The 22,127-nt window shown below is 39.2% G+C and overlaps 1 protein-coding gene across 4 annotated transcripts in view; it reads left to right on the top strand.

Moving 5' to 3' along the window:
- Positions 1–22,127, top strand: part of VOPP1 (VOPP1 WW domain binding protein) — a 101,407-nt gene that overhangs the window by 44,181 nt on the left and 35,099 nt on the right. For 3 of the 4 annotated variants that reach the window (XM_079151516.1, XM_079151518.1, XM_079151517.1), the window contains exon 2: positions 7,851–7,909. The exons of the other annotated variant lie outside the window; for it this stretch is intronic. In XM_079151516.1, the coding sequence (XP_079007642.1) occupies positions 7,851–7,909 (59 nt within the window). The remainder of the gene's footprint in view (positions 1–7,850; positions 7,910–22,127) is intronic. 4 annotated transcript variants of the gene reach the window in all.

The raw sequence follows: 22,127 nt of genomic DNA, 5'->3' as shown, positions 1-22,127 counted from the left end.
GAGGCTAGCTTTGAACTTGTGATCCTCCTGCCTCAGCCTTCCAAGTTGCTGGGATTATAGGAATGCACCATTGCACCTGGCTATGCAATGCATTTTAAATTAATTAAAGAAATGAACACTTTTCAGATGTTAAACTTTATTTTTTTATTTATTTATTTTGTACCAGGGGTTGAACCCGGGGTGCTTAACCACTAAGCCACATCCCCAGCCCTTTTTATAGTTTATTTTGAGACAGAGTCTCGCTAAGTTACTTAAGGCCTTGCCATGTTGCTGAGGCTGACTTTGAACTTGTGATCCTCTTGCCTCAGCCTCCTGAGCCATTGGAATTACAGTCATGTGCTGCTGTGCCTGGCTAGATGTTAAATATTTATAAGGACATTTTTAATTGCTGCCCACATGAATATTTGTTTCAATACTCTTGTCTATTATATTTCATAAGTTTTACTCCTCTGTTAGTTTTTATTTAATTGCTAGTTGGATAGTTTTCTTTTTGTTGTTAACTAACTTATATTTCTGTATGTTAAATATCTCTTCATATCCACTTTCTATTTCCTTCTTGGGTACTAAGTGGTCTGCTTTTTAAAGTAAAATTTATTTGAGAGTTACAAACAAAATGTTATGAGTTCTACACAGAAAATTTGAAGACTTCTAAAATGTACAATGGAAAGAAATCATTTCTACCATCACCTAAAAGATAATTAACTGTCAGTATTTTGGTGCTTATCTTTCTGTTGTACTTTCTTCCTCCTATGATATAGAACAAAAATCCATAATTCTAGATTACTATTTTTTGGCCTTTTTAAGCAGTATATTTCCATATTAGTATATATTTCTCTACAATTTGAAATGCTGACTAATACGTCTTTTGAATGTAAAGTAATTTTGTTAACCAAAATTATATTGGAAGTGTAATTTGAAATTTATATCTTCAAAATGTAAATTTCAAATTTTTATTTTGGTTATTTCTAGTTTTAATTTTTTATCAATGCTTATTCAATCATTAATACTGTTTCCATGGGTAAATATTATAACCTCACTGAAATTATATCTGTTTTTGGATTTTTTTATACATGTTGAAAAATTATCCTTCTGAGACATGACATTTATTTTCCCAGTAGTATAATGTGACATGGCTTTTGCCTCACACCCTCATCAACAGTGGATGCTCAGGGTTGCTTTCTTTTATCTATCAAGTTGATAGATAAAAACCACACCATTATGATTTACATTTATTTGATTATTAATGAGTACTGTCTCTTAAAATAGATTTATTGGACTTACTATGTTTCTTCTTTGAAAATTTCTAGTATCTATTACACTTTTTTTTTCCTGGAATTTTTGTCTTTTTCTTAAGGAATTGTACAAGTTCTTTCTGAATTGTTTAAAGGTGTTAAGCTTATTATATTTTGATATTTTTCTTCTGTTATTTACCTTTTAATTTTGGTTATTGATTAACTTTTATCTATAGGGAATGAGGATTTTTAGCTGCTCGAGTTAGGGACCTTGAAGAAACCTGCTCCCATACATATCTTCAGTTAAAAACTAAAGCAGAAAAATCAAAGAAAATTTATTCAGAGTAAGTCATGAGAGTTCACAGAATTTTCCCAGGGATATGTGGCTGGGGCTTATTTATGTCTTACACTCAAAATTTTCTGCAGAATCTTCAAGAGTAGGCAGTGCTAGAACTCTGATCATTACTTGTGGCAGTGTGTGAATTGCTGATGTGGTTTCTTCTATAAGTGGGAGATGTTAAGAGTTTCACTGTGTTCTTTCCTTTTAATAAATGATGCTTGAGAGAAGCCTCAAACTCTTTATCTGTAAAAAATCAAGAAGGTGTTTTTTTTTTTTTTTTTTTTTTTCATAAACCCAGGGATTAAGTAATTAGCACATAGGGAATCGATGAAAATTCCAGCATGGGAATTTAGTGTATGATCATTCCTATTTATTAATTGAAATTCAGAGACCTCTCGATAATTACTCTCAAGGGGTATGTCATTTCTGTATAATTTCCTGTCCCGACTTGAATGGGCCTCTCACAGCTGCCCTCTGCCTCTGTCTCAGGTCCTGAGCACCAGATCGACAACATCCTAGAGGCTTCCTTTGTTGTCAGTCTCTATAGAGTGTAAAGTGCCCACTCTAATTGGGCTGGAACTGAGAGCAGCCAGGGTCTCATTGCGTGTGTGTCAAGTTCAGCTTTTGATGAATGTGAAAGCAGCATTGTGGCTTAGCGGGGGGGCCTCTTGCCTTTGACAAAGACAGAATCCTGGGGCTGATCCTCCTGGGCTGTCCCCATCATTTCAAAGCAAATCATGAACTTACTGGTTCAGGACAGACTGTTTGACTGAAAGTATGAACATGATAAGTAAAATAAAGACCCATTCTTTCCAGGTGTCAGGGTGCCTTGTTCTGTTAGTGAACCACTGGTTGCTAGTTTGTCTGTAACTCATCTGAAGATCCTACCTCAACTTCTACATTGAACAAAAGGAGAAAAGTTAGAATTTAGACAAAATCCACATTGATTTGAATCTCTTAGACCCTGCTCTTTACTTCTGGGTGTCCCAAAGTCACAAGCTTCAGTTTTTACAAATTCAACCATGTCTTAGTGTGGTACAACTATTTCTTTAATTTGGGATTGAAAAAGTATGTACCATTTAATTAGGAAATTGTGTCTTGGGGCCTCCCATATTCTGTACAGATAGATGTAGAAGAGTTTATGTCAATATGGAGGATTACTCTTGGAGATTAGCAAGGATTTGTTTCTCTGGTCTTATTTAGAATCCTGACTAAATATGGATAACTATTTTTAGGATGGCTTAACTACTTCTGTAGGTATCCTGCTCCTTGAATCGGACTACCACACTTTTTTTTTCTGAGCACAGATGTATTACAGACCTTTCCAACTGAAATCATAGATTCCCTCAGTTGAGTTGTTCCTGACAGTAGCATCACCTCAGGATCCTGGATATTTTGTTAATAGTATGTTACTACTCTTCATGATCTCTTAAAGAAATAGATGGCTTATTGTTTCTGGTATGCATATGAAATAAATATTATACCATGAGTTCATGGAAGGCCTGTTGCTTGCCCAGAATCTAATACAGTGTCTTGACTACTGAGGATGCAAGAAAGCAGCTGGCCTCTCCTAACAGATGTTACAGATGTACATTCTGTTTTGGTAGATGATCAGTCCTTAGGAAACCAGGGTAGTATCTTGTAAAACAGGTAGAATTTAGGAATAGGTAAGAACTCCTAAAACTGACTTTTTTTTTTAGAGGGACTTTTCCTTTTTAGGGAGATTTTGGAAAGCCAAATCTTGCATAAATATAAGGTATTCCATATTTAGAACCTTTGTCCTCAAGAATTTTGGAAACATTGCTTTTTGCTTAAAGGATAAATGATTATAATAAAACAAGCCTTGGAATCATTATCATTTAACCCAGAGAATTAAGAAAGCTTGCTTCAAAGATACACATTTAAGGACAGAGATGCTATCTAGCTGTGGCATTCATTGAACTAGGAGTTCCCAATCTGATAGATTTAATTTCATTTTCTTCATAAAGGAATTTGAGGGATTAAGCAGGGAAAAGTGTATTCTCTTTTAGAAATAAGGCAATGTGGTTAGTAAATGGCATTGAGAACCAGAACCTAATTTGTCCAGTTCTTTGGTTCATTTTTCCTTTGTGTCTTCTTCTTTGCTCCTCCACCTGGGTGCTTCTTGCAGTAAAACTGAACACAGTGCCTTCTTTTTGAGTTTCCCTTGTCCACCTCCACTGCTTGCCACTGGAAGCCACCTGTGAGAGCCCACTAATGTTTGGGAGTGCTCTGAAAATCCGCCTTTCTCATCTTCACAAACTTCCCTTTAGACCACAGCTCCACAGTTCCAACTGCCTGGTTTTGCCCTGCGTACTGGCAATTATCCTATATTTGTACCTGGTAGGGGAAACTGTCCTGCTCAGTAGACTTCAAGTTGACAGTTTGGCCCTCAACCCTAGGTTGTTTGCTGTAGGAATTTTCCTCTCTACCTCCTGCCCCAAGGAAACTACTGTGTGTTCTAACCACATGGCAGTGTTCTCTTGCATCATCCTGCAGGCTGACCAACACCTAGTATTCAGTTAGCAAGCATGTATTGAAGGAAAGATTCAATGATACAAATAATCCAGACTTCATCCAGCCTCATTAATTAATTGAAATTTCAACTAATTAATGAAACCTTATAAATTTGTGGTCTTCATGGTATTCAACTGTCAAGTGGAATAGTGCCACATATTAACTTTAGTGAGATATTATATGTGTACCTAATTATAATCTTACCACTCCTTAGAAGAAAGCTGTTGTAAAAATTCACAGACCAAAGCAGTGAAAAGATTTCCTATATATTAGCAAATTTCAAAACCTTACACTATTTTCAATAGCAACAAAAGTACGCTGTATTTTAGTGCTAGGTAGCTCAGTAGAAGTGGTGTTTTCTGCTTTAGGAAATGTAGCTCTCTATTTTCTTTCATTTATTTATTTATTTTTTTATTTTTTGTGTTGTTGGGAATCCTAACAAACCCAGGGCCTCGTGCATGCCAGGCAGACCCTTTATCACTGAGCCATATTTCTAGCCCAATAGCCATCCATTTTCTTTTATAAAGGAATGAACTGGGATTCGTACTTAGGTAAGAAATGGTAAAAAGTCACCAACAAATAACTGTGAACAAGAATGACCAATAAGTAGGCACCTGTGAAATTACAGAATATCCCAGCAAAAATGCCAGAAAGTTTTGGGAGGTATGAGGAAGAATGGAATGGAAACGATGCCCTTCACAAGGGAGGGTCTCAAGAGTAAAGTATGTGAGCCTTATGATTTTCTTGTGAGCACTCAAGTTACAGTGTCTGAACTGCTTGGTTGCTTCTAGCCAAGAAGTGACATGTGCAGTTGTGTCATGATAGCCTTAGTGTGTGTTTTCAGTCCCAGAAGAGTGGGTTTTATTGTTTTATGTATTTATTTTGGGGTGCTAGGGATCAAACCCAGGACTTTGTGCATGCTAAGCATGTACTCCATCACTGACTGATCAACACCTCCAGCCCGAACCTTTTTTAAAAATTCTTTCGACTTAACTTTTTGTTTTAATGTGAAAAATACTCAATCCAAAAGTCAAACTGTATAAAATGTATTTTCAGAGAAATCTCGTTCTCATCTCTCTTTCCACCCCATCCCATCCTAGACACCCAGAGTAAGCTGTTCATTAGTTTTTACTGTTCACTTCCAGATATTCTTTCCTGTAAAAAGCCAAACGTACCATTTTCCTTTTTCATAGTGGATAGCACATGGGGTGCACACTTTTGCATACTGGAAATACCTGTGGGGACTGCGATTTTACTTAACCCTGCATCTTGGAAATACCTGTGGGGTCTCTGAGACCTTCATTCTGTTTTTTAAAATTTTTAATTTTGTTTGTTCTAATTAGTTGTACATGATGGGCTTCATAGTATTGTGTAATTATGGGTGAGCTGTCATTTATTATTCAGCCTTCTCTGAACAGGCATGTGCCTCATTCCCAGGACTTTGCCATTAGAAATAATGCCATAATAAATAATCCTGTGCATATGGTGTTTCATATTTGTGAAGAAAGCTCATAAGCAATTAAAGAGAAATGAGTTAGTAGTTTTCCTGACATTTTTGTAAATGTCCTTACCAATAGCCATGTCTGAGAGTGCCTAACAGTTGTGCTGTGTATAACAGTTCAGTGCATTTATTGAACAGCCACATACGTAAATTCAAATACACACGTCTACACACACTAAGGGTTTTAAAATTTGTAACATGGTATATTCCTAACATTTATGCATCCAGAGACAATATAAATTCAGAAATGCAAAAGTACTTCAGAAGAAAAAAATCCTGGCTAAAGTCCAGTACATTAGTTCTACTTTTTTTGGTATTTTCCAAGATGTGGAGCTGGTCTATCAAAGTAGTGGCCATGTCAGTTTAGGGAACTCTTGAAAGGGAAATTCCAAAGCAGGCAACACTGGAAGCAGGAGTCTTTATTTCACCATGCTATTTCTGTCACCATTGACCCTTGTTCTTTAACTCAGTTCTTTACCTGAGTTCTCACTCAGCCTGTGGACTGAGTCTCTGCTGGGCTTCCCACAGGAGCAGCCAGGGCTGCTGGAGGAAGGGGGTTTCAACTAGAGTTCTGATACTGTACCTTTGGGGCCAGTAGCCATCAGGAGAACCTGTTTCCTGACTGTGGCGAGCTTGAGTATCAAATTCCAAGAAAGTTTGCTTGTCTGTAGTGGTGATGGAGAATAAAGAAGACCCATTTAAAGTGCCACATGGAAGAAAGACCCGGTTTCCCAGTTTATCACAGAAGACTCTGGTGAAATGAATTGTAATTTGGGGCAGAGACCTGCAATTGCTCTTCACTGCCAAAATAAATTGATTTCTTCGGCTGTCTAAACTTCATTTCTTAAACTGGACAGGAGCTCACCTAAGCTAAATTAAACTCATTTTCCATTAATAAAACTGGGTCACTCTGGGCTGCCTATAGTATGCTTCTGAGTGTCTTAAAGCACATTCCAAAAAACCCAGTGTTTCATGCTATTTTCATAACTCACCTAATTATGCTAGCATAACCTATAACATTTGCATACACCTCTCCCTTGGCATCCTGCTACAGATTTGGGGTCTGCTTCTAACTTCGTTATAGCTGTCAGGCAGGTTCTAGCAGAGGGCATCCTCATACACCTGTTGAGGCTGGAAAAAGGCCAAAGGGGCTGACTACCTTGTGCCCCCTGCCTTGCCCAAAAAATCTTGGTTTTCTCTGTGCCTTTTTTCCAGTGTTCCTACTGCTGATCGCTTTGCACTACAGTGTTTTGGAAGTTTTATTTATCCATAGGGGCAACAGACTAGATCTTGGGTGTAGAAGTTGTACATTACAAAATAGATGTCATACATGGAACAATCTTAGAAAAAAGGCTTATTCAGGGAGGTCAGAGCATTTCTGATTCAATATCTCTGAGCAGTTGGTGACACTGGCTTGTTCTCAATCATTGGAGTTGGGTGTGAGCCACTAGGGTGACATCTGGTTTTCTGCTCCAAGGCTTGTACATATTCAACTGTCCTGCCTTTTTGGTTTGGAATCCCACCTTCACAAAGACAGGAGTTGAACCTACAAGAAAGGCCCATTGTTTTTTCCTGTTCCCCTCTCCCTCCCTTCTCTTCCTGTGACTGAGAGAGGGCCTAGGGTGGGCCTTATGGGTGTTGCCCATGAATCCTGAGTTACACCATCTGGCAGAGAAGTCTCAACTGTGGGATGAATGGTTTGAATCTGGCGTTTAGAGTATTGTGCAACATAAAGAACTAGAAAAAGTAAAATAGTGGGAGATATCTTTCAAACAAAAAAATTGGAAGGAAATAAAAATCATTGTAGTGCTTCATTTCATGCATTCTTTACTAATCTGAAGAATCATACCATGTAAATTTTTAAAAATGGAACTCAGGTAGGTCAGTTGTAGAGTGCTTGTTAGCATCTATGAGGCTCTCGGTTAAATTACCAGCACCACAAAACAACAGCAACCAAATTTAACTTTCTACTGAAATGAACACAGTTTATTTAGAAATGTGGAAAACCAGATAAATAATAGGAAAATAAATGTTTACCTTTGTTTTCCATCCTTTTAGAAAATTTAAATGGTCATGAGAAACAGGGGTGGACCTCCCTCTAACTTTTGGCCTGCCCTGATCCCCTAGCTTTTCATGCTTTTAAGCTATATTTTCTCCTCCTTCCTTGGTGCTTGTGCGAGATCTTCTCAACAATATGCAAGTTACTCACCACTGACAAAGTTTCTTTTGCTTCTGTTTCTAGTGCGCAGAGGCCAAAAAACATTGCTGGTATTTTGAAGGACTGTATCCAACCTATTATATGTAAGTATTTATCTCTCTGTTGATTTGGTTCTGTGGTCATCTCTTTTTCTGGAATTATTTCTTTAATAGGTATGTGACTGGGTTATGGGATGGGGAAAACCCAGGCATGGCCCAACCTCCACCCCAGAATTTAGGCCTGCCTCTGTTTATGAACAGCAGGTGGCCTCCCAGAGGGCCTTCAGCCTGCTCAGATCAGTCACTTTGAGGATATAAATACTATGGGCTCTGTTTGTGAGGCATCTGAGCTTCTCCTACATGATTGGTGAAAAGGAGCAAGGTGTCTTTGGAAGGCAAAACTTATGTCGGTTTATTTTCCTAAGTAAAGGGAGAAGGATAATAGGAATAGATTTATGAACTTGAGCAGGACAAGAAAGAGTTTCAGCTGAGCTCAAGTAGTATGTGAGTTTGTATTGTGGGGGAGGGGCATGAGAGAGAGAGAGAGAGAGAGAGAGAGAGAGAGAGAGAGAGAGAGAGAGAGTGTGTGTGTGTGTGTGTGTGTGTGTGTGTGTGAGTGTGAGAGAGAGAGAGAGAGAAATCACAATGATTCTTCTCCCTGAAGCCCTCCCTAGACAGGTGCAATCATAGCTCTGCTCCGTATAGCTCTCCACTCAGGAGGCAGGTTACGTTCCTTCCTGTGCCCTTCTGGGTATCTGCTAGGTTTGCTCTTATTAAAGTGTTGCTGCACTTTCTCCCTGTTGTTATTATGTATTTTTAATATCTGCTGGGTTAGCCACTAACTATGTACAGCCACCTGCCTTGGTAATTGGATTTCCTCTCCAGGATACCAATTACTGTTTTTGATTGTGTTTTGAAGTTCCATAGGTTTTGTGTGGATTGTTCTAAATCAATTTTCCCCAAAAGCTCTGATGTCTTTAGTATAATTTTGTAAAACATGAGATTTTTTCAATAATACACATAAATTGTGTTATAGCAGAAATACTGTATATTCTAGTATATAGACTAATTGGATAGGAAATACGTAACACAGCCAGCCAGCCATAGGATACCTCAAAATTGGGTCTGTACTAACCATGTATAGACTTCTTCCCCTGTTATTGTCCCCTAAACAATACAGTATAACTACTATTTACATAGCATTTACATCATATTTGGTATTATAAGTAATACAGAGATGATTTGGAGGGGATATGCATAAACTTTGTACAAGTACTAGGGTGTTTTATATGAGGGACTTGAGCATGTTTGGATTTTGATATCTGCAGGGGTACTGGAACCAATCCCCTTAGACACTTGGAGACAAGTGTGATAACTAAAGTATTGTTTCTTAATTGTCCAGGATGTACATTTGTTTTTCTGTTATTCTTACCTGTCTAGGGAGACCAACCTGAGATGAGGAAGGCTTATGCATATGTGAAGCACAGGGAAATTGGCAATGTCTTGTCTTGGTTTCATACCGACAAGCAGGAATCCTTAACACCCCACTTGCAGGGGTCCTGGCAGAGAGCCTTTGCAGCTACAGAAAGACAAAACCCACTTGTAAAATGAAGCAGCAGCATAACGACTTTGATTCTAATTCCAGAGCTGTCAGGTTGAAGAAAAATAGTTATAACAGGGGAGATAAAATATTTTGGTTCTTCTCTCTTCAATGAATTTTTGTTAGTCTGCCTTTCCTTGATTCAGCTTCTTTTGTGAAGGTGTGTCACCCACTTCTTCAAATGAGTTCTTCCTTGAAAACAGATATTTCTCCAATTGTTTTGTTGATCAATTTGTGAGAGTGAATGGCTATTCTTGTACTTGTTCATTTTTTTTTCCTTATTTATTATATATTTTGAGATTGTTTCTGCATTGAGAGAGAACGCAAAGACAAGTCCTGTTCTCATCACACATACCTGCTGGTTTGATTTCCTTTCCTTTTTTCCAATGGTGAGAAGGATCCAGAGCTCCAAGATGTATTATCATGAAAGATGAAAAGTCACTTGACTTTAATGATTAGGATACTGGCATTAGAATACTGACACTCAACATAGAAATAATAACAGGTAATACTTATTGTACCCAGCATAGGCTAGGCATACCCTGGACACGAATTAATGCCCTTAATCTCATAGCCATTGGAAAATCCCAGCCACAACCACTAGTTCCCTTGATTCTACCTCTGATCTTCCTGTTTCTCTCCTATATTTATAGTGCCCTCATCTGAACCCAGCCTTCTCTCAGTGCTCATCTGAACCAATGCAGAAACTTTTGAATGCATCTTCTATCTCTTCTCTCATCCAGATCTCATATCTTCTAAATTTTCATGTTACATTTTTTATTACAATCATTAGGGACAAAGTACAGCTTTTTATCCATCTTTTTTTTTTAATTTATTTTTAAAAAATATTTCTTAGTTGTATGGTCACAGTACTTTTATTTTACTTATTTTTTTGTGTGGTGCTGAGAAGTGAACCCAGTGCCCCACATGTGCTAGGCAAGGGCATTACCACTGAGCCACAACCCCAGCCCCAGATTTTTTTCCATCTTTATAAACAGTAGGTTTGCAAGATATTTGTCTGGCTTGATCTTCTTTTTCTTTTCTTTCTTTCTTTTTTTTTTTTAATATCTTCTCTCTTTATTTTGAATTCCATAAGAGCAGTGACTTATACTTTTTGGAATTTCCTGTGCCTAGAATAGTGCCTGGCACATTCCTAAATGTTGAGGCAGTTCATGTCATGAGAAGTCTTGCATGATTCAGTTTTCCTTCCCCTGCATCAGGACTTCTTCCTCTTTCTCCATTTGGCTCTGATATAGTACCCTGAGTAGTCCTCACTAACACTAGTCTAACACATTGTGTGTCCCCTGAGTGCTTCCAGGAAGTGGCAGTGGCGTGTAAACTTATTTTACATACATGACTTTGTCCCAGTGCCTGGCACAAATCATTGTCTCTTGTTTGTGCAGCTTTCTATCCCTGATTTTTATTTCTCATATTTTCCCATATTCTGGTACCCTTTCCTTAAGCATAGATTTTAAGTAGGTAACAAAAGGTCAGGCCTCAAATATTTGCTCTGTTTTTTTCTTTTTTGAGGCGAACTCACATAACAATTAACCATTTTAAGGTGAATTATGCAGTAGCACAGAGGATATTCCCAACATTGTGCAATCACCACCTCTATTCAGCTTTAAACAGCTTTATTACTTCACTCTATTATTTACCATCTCTTTGACCTCATCCATTTCTTCCTCTCTAAAATGTTAAGACAAGTTTTGACCTTTTGGATCATGGTCAAAACTGAAATCACATGTGAATATCTACATACCCAATGATAACAGACATCTCTGGTAAATAGGTTCATGTGATTAATTCTCATACAGGCTAAATATGCCACTTTTCTACACATTTGAGGGATGTCAGAGTCCTGATGCAACCTTGAGCCCATCGTGATGCCCAGGAAAAGAGCCACCTACTTCAGTCAACCAGCACTTGGGATACTTAACACTCAAAACTGTTCTCCCTGATCTCTGACTAGATGGATAATGAAGCATTTTTATTCAAGGGGAATGAGGAGAAATTTTTTAGCTTCTATATTCAAGCTGGTCTTGCTGCAGGTTATGTATTAGCCACAGTGCATACTGGAAGTGCTGGGGCCTGCAGAAGACATGACTGCCCAATCAAGCCAATTCCGTGGATTAGAACTAACAGTGGTACAGGTAATGGAAGACTCAGAGCTGGCCCTGGGCTTACCCTGTTGTTCAGCATCAGGACAGTATCAAGCATTGGGCTAGTGATCTGTTCTTGTTACACTGCCCCTGACCTGGCCTCTCTAAATGTTTATGTGCAAGATGCTCTCCTGAGGCAGTGACAGCTGTACTTCATTCTCTCAGTCTCCAAGTATTTGTTGAGTGTCTGCCACATGTCATTTGTGTGTTGCTGTGCTATATAGGACACAGAAGGTACTTGGGCCTCAGAGGCATGGTGTAATATTGTGAGATTGGTTATTTCTGAAGCATCTATAACATTACATTAAAAAACCTACAAGTTACAATGGATCTCATTTTAAAAATATATTTCCAGTGTATTATACCTTTCATTTCTTCTGGGTAAAGTGCTTTATATAATATTCTCCAAAATGGATAATTCCTTAAAGATGTGTTGATTCAAGTTGGCATCCTTCTGTGCTGTTATAGATTGATTTTTTTCCCCATGCAGGAAATATATTTCAAATAACACCTTTATTTTGTAACTATAACCTTCCATGTAGGAGTCACTGGGGAGAGAACATCTAGGTTGCAAACTTGTCTTAGAAACTTTGCTTTTATATTCGAAAATCTAATTTATTTTTTTCTCACTAGAAATCCCATCTGACATTCCTCCTCTTGCCTCTCTGCATGTCTCTGAATTTCATTTCAGTATTCTAAACTCATAGAGGCTAATTTTTTTTTATGATACTTAAGTTTCCATTGGAGGAACCTAGACATATAAATTCACTCTCACCTGTTCTGATTCATTATGCTAAATGTATCACTCTTTCTGCCCTCTCCTTCATCAAGTTTTATTTCCATTTCATACTTTACCAGAGTTGAGCTGGGAGACTACATATGTATATGCACAAAAACAATTTTTTTTTTTTTTTTTTTTAGAAAAACGTCCTTTGGGATCATAGAGAAACACATATTTCAAGCCTTCCTCCTATTTTTTCTCTTTCCCTACCTTTGCACTTCACAACCTTTCTTTCCTGTTGCAGCTGCCCTTTAGAGTGTTCTTAATTAAAATGGGTCTTTTTTTGTACTTTGGTTCAGGGCTTACTAGGTGTCTCCTCTTAGCAACAGTGTGGTTTAAAAATAGCAAGTGGTCATGTGGTCTCCCCAAATCCAGTTCCTTTGCTCAGGTTCTCTACTTGAGTTTTCCTTCCTCCCACGATTCCCTCACTCAACCCCTTGTGTGCAAGACTTGGAACACAGTGTGAGCTGCTGAGAAGCAAGAGATGAGAAGATAAGGAAAGGCCCTGCCAAGGAGCACAGCTTAGGGCCCTGCAGGCATGGATCCAAAGGAGTACTCTTTTGTCCCAGTCCAGAAAGTATAGCAGACAAAAGTGGCATTTATCAGAGAAGAGGCTAAATACAGTTTCATATCCGGGAACTCACTTTGACACCCAGGTAGCTGCAGGAAGCACTATGACCTTCTCCTTCATCAGGCAATAGGGAGCTCTCACCCCTTGCAGGTTCTGCACCTGGTGCTTCTGCATGTGCAGAACAGAAGTCACATGGCACAGGGAGCAGTAATCCCAACTCACCTTGCTCTCCCTGGCTGAGTGACTTGGCAGATTACTTAGTCTGCAGAAGTTAGTTCTCTCTATAAGGTACTATGTGTCCATAGTACCTACTACCTTAGGTTGTTATGCAGTGTGTCATCAAGTATGTGACATACAGAGGAAGGACTCAGTAACAATGTGTAATATCTGTACTGTGTCTAACACTTGTGATTTTCACACACTGAAGCTTGGAGAGGCTGGGTTTGTGGCCAAAGGTGAGAGGATGGAACCTTGACTATTAAGCCTCAGGGACTGTTGCCCCGGAGGACAGAACTACATCATTGCAGGGCACTGATAATTCTGAGAGGGCCCTTCCCATGCCATCTATAGCATCTGCCAGAGGTTATCTGGAAGTCCCCTTGGTGCCTAAATGGACACCACATGGTAATAACTGACCCCTTCCACACAGTGGAGAGACTGCTTAGATAAAGAGCAGTATCTCCTGTCTGCAAGAATTGTCATACTTTCTAAAAGCTGAAGTGTGTGGTCTCAACTCTGCAGAGGTGTCCTTCCCATAATTACATCCAGGGAAAGATCTGGTATCTGGAAGATGGCTTGGATACAGCAACAAGTGGAAGGTGATTCAGTACATGTCAGTATGTCAGGCACATGATATGATACAAAGCCCAGGCGTAAGAAGAGGTAATGTTTACAAAGCACCAACTCTGTGCAGTGTACTTTCCTACCAATGATAAATATGTAATGTCCTCTAGAAAGCCCTTGACTAGGGTCTTTCTCTCTTCCTTTCCCCCTGTTCCAGCTGAGGGTTTGTGTCTTCTTGGTGCCTCAGACTATGTTCCTTCACATGACTCACTGTTGCTGAAATAAATGTCTGTTGTCTCTTCTGTAGACTGAAAGTTCATCAAGGCACAGGTTGGGTCTTGCTGAGTTTTCTATCTTCTGTACGCACACAGGACCTGGTCCATAGAATATATTCAATGTGCATTTACTAACGGAAGCAAATGGTGTCCTAGAGGAGGGGTGGAAAATGAAAGCGCTATTCGGACAGCAGTCTTTGTTGGTGGAGCATGTTTTAGAAACCGGAAGTCAAGAGACTTCTGTGGTTCAGCTCTGCCAGCAGATTGTTTTGTGATCTTGGGCAAATCTCCTGACCTTTCTTAGCCCCAGTTCCCTATGCTGAAGAGTCCTCAAGGATTCATCATGACACTGTAGCTGGCTGTTTATAATAATTTATAGCCTAGAAAATAAAAGACAAATGATTTAAATGGTTCATGTGTTGTAACTGAGACAAGCAGCAAATGTGAGATGGATTTTAGCTCATCAAGGGTCTAACCAACTTGCCAAATACAAATCTAGCACCTCATATTTTCCAAAGCAGTGAGTCTTCTGCAGGTCTGCATACCGAAACAACAGTGGGAAAATGTACGAATCCCACAGTCCAGCAGTTGGGTGAATCTGTGAGCTTGTGCCCACTCATTGGTCCAGATCTTGAAGTTCCTTAAACAGCATATTAGATGTTGAAGTGGAGTTTTCAAACTGTCAGGTACACAGACATTAATTTGAACAATTACTTTTCTTCATGCCAGAGAATGCTGATGATTTAGATGTGCAAGTCTCTTGTTCTGTTTATCAAATAAAAAGGACTCTGGCATCTTCCAGAAAATCAAGGATAGGTTAGAAGTGGTTGAGTTTTCTGGACTGGACACCAGTGATTTAAGAGTGAATAAACTCCAATGCCTTCTAGGGGGCTGGCAGGTGGAAAAGAGTTTACCCCAAAGATGGTACATAACTTACCTTTATTCTCAGAATGCTGGGGACTCCTTATGACCGTCATAGTCTAGTTTTGCTAGCAAAATAAATGACACCAAGAGAGGCTCAGGCTTTCCTCTAGGCTTACAGTATGATCAGAATTCTTATGTGATTGGGTCATTTCTTTGCCTGCCACATGGATGGAGCAGCGGGTACAGGGCTCAAATGAATTATTGGTGTTCTTTTAGCTCCCATATCTTAGTTGTTGGTTCAACTATAAGTGCCCTGAAGGAAAGAATGCAGAGAAACTTTTTGAAGTTAGCTACGTTGAGACTGTAGGAAATCCATATCCTCTGTTGTTGAAGGGAGAGAATGGAAGGGAACAAATGGACAGCATTTTGGTAAAGATAACAGAAAGATAGGGTTGATGAAACAAGTAAGGAAAAGGTCCATCAAGGTCCTACATTTCTAAGGACCTGTTATTTCCAGATCACCACTAAAAGGGAGGGAGCCAGCATGCAGAGACAGTGAGGTGTCAAAGACCAGGAAGGCAGGGCCTGCCCTTGAGGATCTCATGGTCCCTGGCTTATTCAGCAATGCTCAGTGGCTGTTCCTTCTAGTACTACTTTTCTCTGCTTATTAATTTTGACCAGACCTCTCTCAGACCCTATTCCTAAATCCCCTGTTGGAGTGCAAAGCTTCTTTTAAAGTACCCATGTTACCTTGTATGGTTGTCTCTCTCTGGATTCATTTCTCTGCTGTGAATAATTAATGCCATGAGTGGCTGAAGTGCTGTTCACAGGTATCAGATTAGGATCCCCAAACAAGCTTTGCAGAGCTGGGTCACTTTACCTAGGGTACAAGGTGCCAGGGTCAGATCCAGTGTCCCCAGATACAAGGCCACCATTGACCAGTAGGAAACATAGGTGTGAGCTCCCCTCATGGTCCCATAGTCAGACACTGGGACCTGATGGGTGCCCTCTGCCAGACTGTCCTTCTAGCACTGAGAAATCTGGGGATGTGCAGGGTGGAAAAGGTGGGTGGGGTAGGGGAGGAGTGCTTGCTTCACTGCATTTTGCCACACATCCCTTTCCAAACCTCTGCTGTTCTGTCCTGAGTGATGAAAGGGTTGAGCACTGCCTTTAGATAGCTATCTGGAAAGGCTGGGAAACATATTCTGAAGCAGGATTTCACTTCTCACCCTCAAGTTCTTGTTCAGCTTATCAATGAAGATTCTTGTATAAGTTAGAGGTATTATCTTCTCCATAACCAGGGAAAGATTGCATTTGTGATCTTCCACTCAAGAGCCCTAGCTTGACCCCTAAAATGTGATCATTATATCTGTCTATAATATATATTTGTAACTTGATTTTTAAATTAACTACACATTATAAAATTCTTCTAATTCTGTATGCACAGCAACCTCATCCTTTTTGGTATATGATGGAGATGTACCATAATTCATTTTCACATTGCACTGTGGTTTGATAATTCAGGAAGTAACAGCTTTTGAGGTTTTTGTTTGCTTGTTTGTTTTCTACTACTGAAGGTTCACAGTTCCTTAACTGTATTTTTAAAATTTAAAGCAGTGCTCATAAGTGAATTTTCAATATTCACTTGGCAGCAAGAACAGATTTGAATAGATATGAAGCTATTTATAATCTTTTCAAAATTCTATTTGGTATGATGTTTTCTATATTTCAAGGCAGATCCTGCTGGTGGTATTATACAATACATTGTGTTTCATTTCTTATCATTTGTGAATCAGTTCTGAGTCCAAGAATTTGGGAAAGGATTACAGTATGCCTCAGTACTTAATAAAAGCAGCTTCCTACATACTGTCTTTATGCACTAAAACTTATTTTTGTCATGGGATAGATTGGCAGAAGTAGAATTGCTGAATCAAAGATTATGCTAATTTTATATTTGAATAAATACTGCCAGATTATTCTCCCTGAAGGTTGTCATGATGTAATGACCCATCCTTGTGTGAGAGCACCTGTTTCGAACCATCCTCACCAGCTTTGTGTATTAACATTGTAATCACAGTGTGCTTTATACTCTTCAGTTCATGTAAATTAATGAAGTGTTTCCATCTGTGGTGATTCTCTTTTCTGCTACAATATCACTTCTGCTTAAGGCAAAGCAGTTACTATGTGCCAGGAACCATGGTAGCCACCTGACTAGACAGAGAGGAGTGAGACAAGCTAGCTTTTCAGCTTGTGTCTGATGTGGACATGACAGTATCGTGCATGGTGAGAACTATATAAATTGGAATCCTGGAAAGGAAAAAAAAAGCATGATGAATGGGAGAGGACATGGAACTTGGGTTGGGAAAGAGCTCACAGAGCTGATTTAAAAATTTTTTTTTTCGTAGTGCTGGGGATCAAACTCTGGGCAAGTTAGGCAAGCACTCTACCACTGAGCTAAACTCGCAGCAGAGCTGAACTTTGAAGGGTGAGGGGCAGTTTCAGAGCATATAAGAAGCATGGAAGGCATGAAAATATGAATATGCAAGGTATATTTGGGAAACCATAAGGATAGAATGATCGCAGGGTGCCTGGAAGATAGCTAATGGCAGGAGAAAGGAAGGTGAGGCTTAACCAGAAAGGTCTTAAGTGGCTTTCTGAGGAAACAGTACTTCCTTGTGCACAGAGCAAGGCAACACTGTCAGCTTGGTCTTTGAGAAGGTTGTTTGGAAACAGGGTAGTACTTAGATGGAAGGAGGACAAAATATGGAGAATCTGATCTTTCAGTGTAATGGAGCTAAGGAAGAGAGCTATAGGTTTGAAAAACATTTCTCAGAATAACTGATGTGGAAATGGGAGTCAAGTAACCCAGAGGTTTCTGGTGGGTAGATGAGACAGAAATCTTGAAAAGAGGAGGTTGAGGGAAGGCTTTAGTAGAATAGTGAGTGGAGAATGTCATTTTTGCTTATGGTGAGTTTGAAGTTCTTGTAGAATATCTAGGAAGTAGAACTGTTGGAGAATTTGCTTTTGCAGCTCAGGAGGGAGTCAAAGATAGGATATGGATTTAAGAGTTCTGGGCAGGTAAATAATAGCTAACCAACTGCTATGCTCTGAGTATATGTCCCTCTAAATTTACATGTTGGAACCTAATATTTAGTGTGATACTGTCAAGAATTGGGGCCTTTGGGAAGTGATGAGTGCCTTCATAAATGTTGGTTACCTTGTCTTCTGCCTTGTGAAGTCACAGTGACAAGACACCATCTGTGAAGCAGGGATCCTCACCAGATAGGAATTTGCTAATGTCTCCATCTGAGGCTTCCTAGCTGCCAGAACTGTCAGTAATAAATTTCTGTCATTTGTAGATTACTGAGTCTGTGCTGTTTTGTTGCAACAGCCTGAAAGGACTAAGATATGCACTCCAGCAAAAGTAGAGCCGAGAAAGAATCAGGTGTTTACCTGATTCTAAATTCCCAGATTTGGGGGTACTATAATCTGCCTCCCTTCCAGATCTCATTGCTAAACTCATATCATTCTGTTCATATTTATCATGCCTGTGTGATTTTTTGAAATCTTTGGATAGGAATGTTATGATCAAATTAAAATATTATAAGATCATAAGATGACTTTTTTTTTTAATCTTATAGAGAATTAGCCAAAAACTATAATTTACTGAAAAGACAAAAAAAGAAGAAAACCCATACCCCAGAAACACTAGGGTAGTTTCAAAAATTCTGGAGTTAGCAAAGTTCAGCTATAGTTTAAAAGCATCTCAATGCATCTTATCTCATCTCCTCACCTTGACTCTGGCTGCAACTAGGTTAAAATGGCAAGAAAATGAGCACTTTCTACTCCATTTGGTTTGTTAATTACAGGGTTTCTAATAAGCTTTTATAATACTTTCTTCCATCATAGAAATAAAAATAAAATTTCCCTAGATAAATCCCATATGCTACCCTAAATACAGGCAGTTTGGGTTTATGAGTTTGAGAAGGTGTCTTCTGGTAATAAATATGTCTCCAAAGGAAGGACTGACAGGGAAGCCTTTTCTGCCCTCAGAGTTACGGTCAGGTCTCATTAGAGCCACTGCTGTCCCCTTCTAGAGCTCAGAGGTGTTTGACTTTTCCATGGGACGTATTGAACCAAATCCAAATTAAAGGATCATCAAAATATGCCTGAATATCTAAAGAAAAAAGCACACTTCTGCCAGTTAGGGAAACAGCATCAAACTGGGAAGGAGGTTTCTAACATATGCATTGTCAGAGTTGAGAGAACAAAAGAACTGTCAGTTCATCCTTAATCTGTGAAGCTTTTGACTAATAGATAAAAAGTCTAAAACTTTGTGTTTTTCAATACAAAAGTCTTTTTAAAATGTACATGTTAAATATGCACAAATGTACAATAATACCTACCAAAATATCAGCCTTAATTGTGGCTATGGTTTTATGGGCATTTGACTATGTCCAAATTCATAAAATTGTACACGTTAAACATGTAGCTCTTTGTATACTAATTATATCTCAATAAAGCTTAAAAAAAAAAAACAAAAAAAACCAAACTAACCACAAAAGAAAAAACAACATTTCCCACTGCAAACCCCACACATACCTGCTGGGTGCCCAGAAAAGAATAATAGGCAAGAAACCTCCAAACTTAGGTAATTGGTTTTCAGTCCTGGCTGTGTACTAGAATTGAGGAATGATTCCCGACCAACAGGAACCAGGTTTATTTTGGGTTTTGTTGTTGTTTTTTTTACTGTGGTATCAGGATTAAATGAAGGGCTTCACATACACTGGGCAAGTGCTGTATCACTAAGCAATATCCTTAGCCCTTTTCACCTTTTATTTTGAGACAGAGTTTTGCTGAGTTTCCCAAGCTGGCCTTGAACCTGTGGTCATCTCCCTCAGCCTCCCTAGTAGCTGGGATGACAGGCATGTGCCACTGTGCCTGCCTAGGCACAGGTACTTTGAAAGCTTCCTGGTGATTCTAGTGTGAGCCAATGCAGAGAAACACCACTTGCCAAAGTGTTCATCGCAGAGCAAGAGCACCTGAAGCTGCTGAGGTCCCACCTGACCTCCTTCTCCCTACTTGAGTTATGTCCACATATAAAGGGTCCTGCAGTGGTGGGATTTATTAATACCTCATTCAAATGGAGACAACCTTCCCATGGCAGGTTGGAGTCCTAAAGGAAACTCTGGAGATGTAATCTACCAGGTTATGCTCTAATAAGACTGGGAGTAATTACATATTAGTATAATAAAAAAAAAAAAAAAAAAAACTTGTAACAGGTTAGAATTGATGGTGAGTGGTAGATTTTTGAGTGACAGACTTAGTGTTAGGAAAGATTTGGATATGATTTTTTGACATGCATCTGAAAGGAAAGTGCTTAAGCTAATTAGTGGGAAAAACGTCACAATGCTCACAAATGACCTTTTCTGTCTAGGAGGAAAAAGGCAGGGATACCCAAGACACCAGTATGCTCAGGAAGCAAGCAGCACACCATGCTGACATTTTAGAAGGATGTGTGTGAAAGATGGAATACAAGCTCTTTGCCGTGGGCATTCACCAGAATGGTGGGGACCACTATGAAAGCTTCAGGCAATCATTGAAGGAATGCTTTGTGATCTTTTGGAACTAATTGGGGTTTGCCCTTCTATTGTTAAATCAAGTTGGTCTTGTTTTTTTTTTTTTTCCCCAGTGAAACCATGAGACCATGACATCTCTGACTTGGCATAGAGTTACTTGATAGTGTTGTACTCAAATCTTAGCTGATAGATGGGGAATTCTAGTCTAAACAACCAGGCCAATTAGGTGGATTTGTAACTATTGTACAAAGAGTTGCATCTATAAAATCATGTAAGTAAAATCCCAATATGGAAAGAAGGTCTCTAATGGAATTCACCATTGATTCGATCATCCACATTTTATCATTGATTTGAATGAAAATATGAAGACATGCTATGGCAGTCATATTTACAAATCATCAGAATAGGTCTTGTCCATCTTTCCCTCCCTCTCCCTCCTTTCCTCCCTCTCTTCTTTCCTTTTTTCTTTCTTCCTTCCTGAATTGAGATATAATTCACATACCATAAAGTTCACTTCCCCATTCTTTTTATCAAGGTGGTGAAACGGGTTTGCTCCACTTGCTGAGATGACATCTAGCTGTGGGCTAGGCCATGTTTGTGAACTCACCTTCCTCTTCCTGCCTCATTGCCTTGCCATATGCTCTCCTGGTCTCTTCCTCTCTCTGACACTCCATACAGCTATGTGAACTCACTCTGTTGTATGGCATCTATCTTTCTTTGATTTTCTTATTCCAGGTAGCCTGTTGGACTTTAGGAAGATCTCCTGGTTTGGACCCCAGCTTTAAGTCAGGGGAAGATTCCACTTTATTTTCAGAACCAAGTCTCATCTCCATTTGACTTGACTGTGGAGTCATCAGACATTGTGCTAAGGCATCTGCCATGGGATCACTGCTGAAGGAGGAACAGAATTGACTGGGTAGCATTTGAAATTCCTGGGTCCCAACGAAACCTTAACTCTTATCCTTAAATGACAGAAAACTGTAAGGAATAGTGAATGCTTTGAGTGACAGAATAAGGATCCAAAAGCTCTTGGCAGGTGAAAATAATTGGCTAGATTTAATACATGAAAAAAAAAATCTATGGATAAATATAAAATACTGAACCTTATTGGATCAGTACAGGTTGGGAAGATAGAACTTATGGAGAAAATCTTGGATATTTTAGCTGATAGAAGGCTCATTACAATTCACCTTATGTCATGGTTGCTAAAAAAGGTTAATACTATCTGAGGCTGCAGTAAGTGTGGAAATGGGAGCAAACTGGTATTCTTCCTCCTGACATTGTACCCAAATTTGACATAGTTTCTTAGGGGAGAAAAGACTCAGGAAATCATGGGAGTCCCTTCAGACACTAAGAGGACCGCCTTTGTGAGTTGGGAACCAGACCAAGAGGTAGCCTCTCTTGGACTCTGAACAAGGAGGAATGCCCATTGACACAAGGCCTGGGGGATCCTGTATCAAGCGGTAGAGAGTCTCTGTGTGGAGAAGTTGAAAGAAAAGTTCCTTCACTGAATGCAGTTGGAATGGATTCCTTGTTATAAGGATGGTGCAGAGCTCTTCAGGTCTCATTATTTTGCCCAGGCTGAAGAGATTTTCCAAGTATGTTAGGTGAGTTAAGGATCAACCCTTCTCCAAACTATTTGTTCACCCTTGGAATTTTCTACTAAAACATTGTAGGGCTCTGTGTTTCATTTTCCCAGAACACTCAG

This window comes from Sciurus vulgaris, assembly GCF_902686455.1.
Source record: "Sciurus vulgaris genome assembly, chromosome: 8".
Classification (NCBI taxonomy): Eukaryota; Metazoa; Chordata; class Mammalia; order Rodentia; family Sciuridae; genus Sciurus; species Sciurus vulgaris.
The sequence above is the reverse complement of the archived record's forward strand: the minus strand, read 5'-3'. Positions and strand labels throughout refer to the sequence as shown.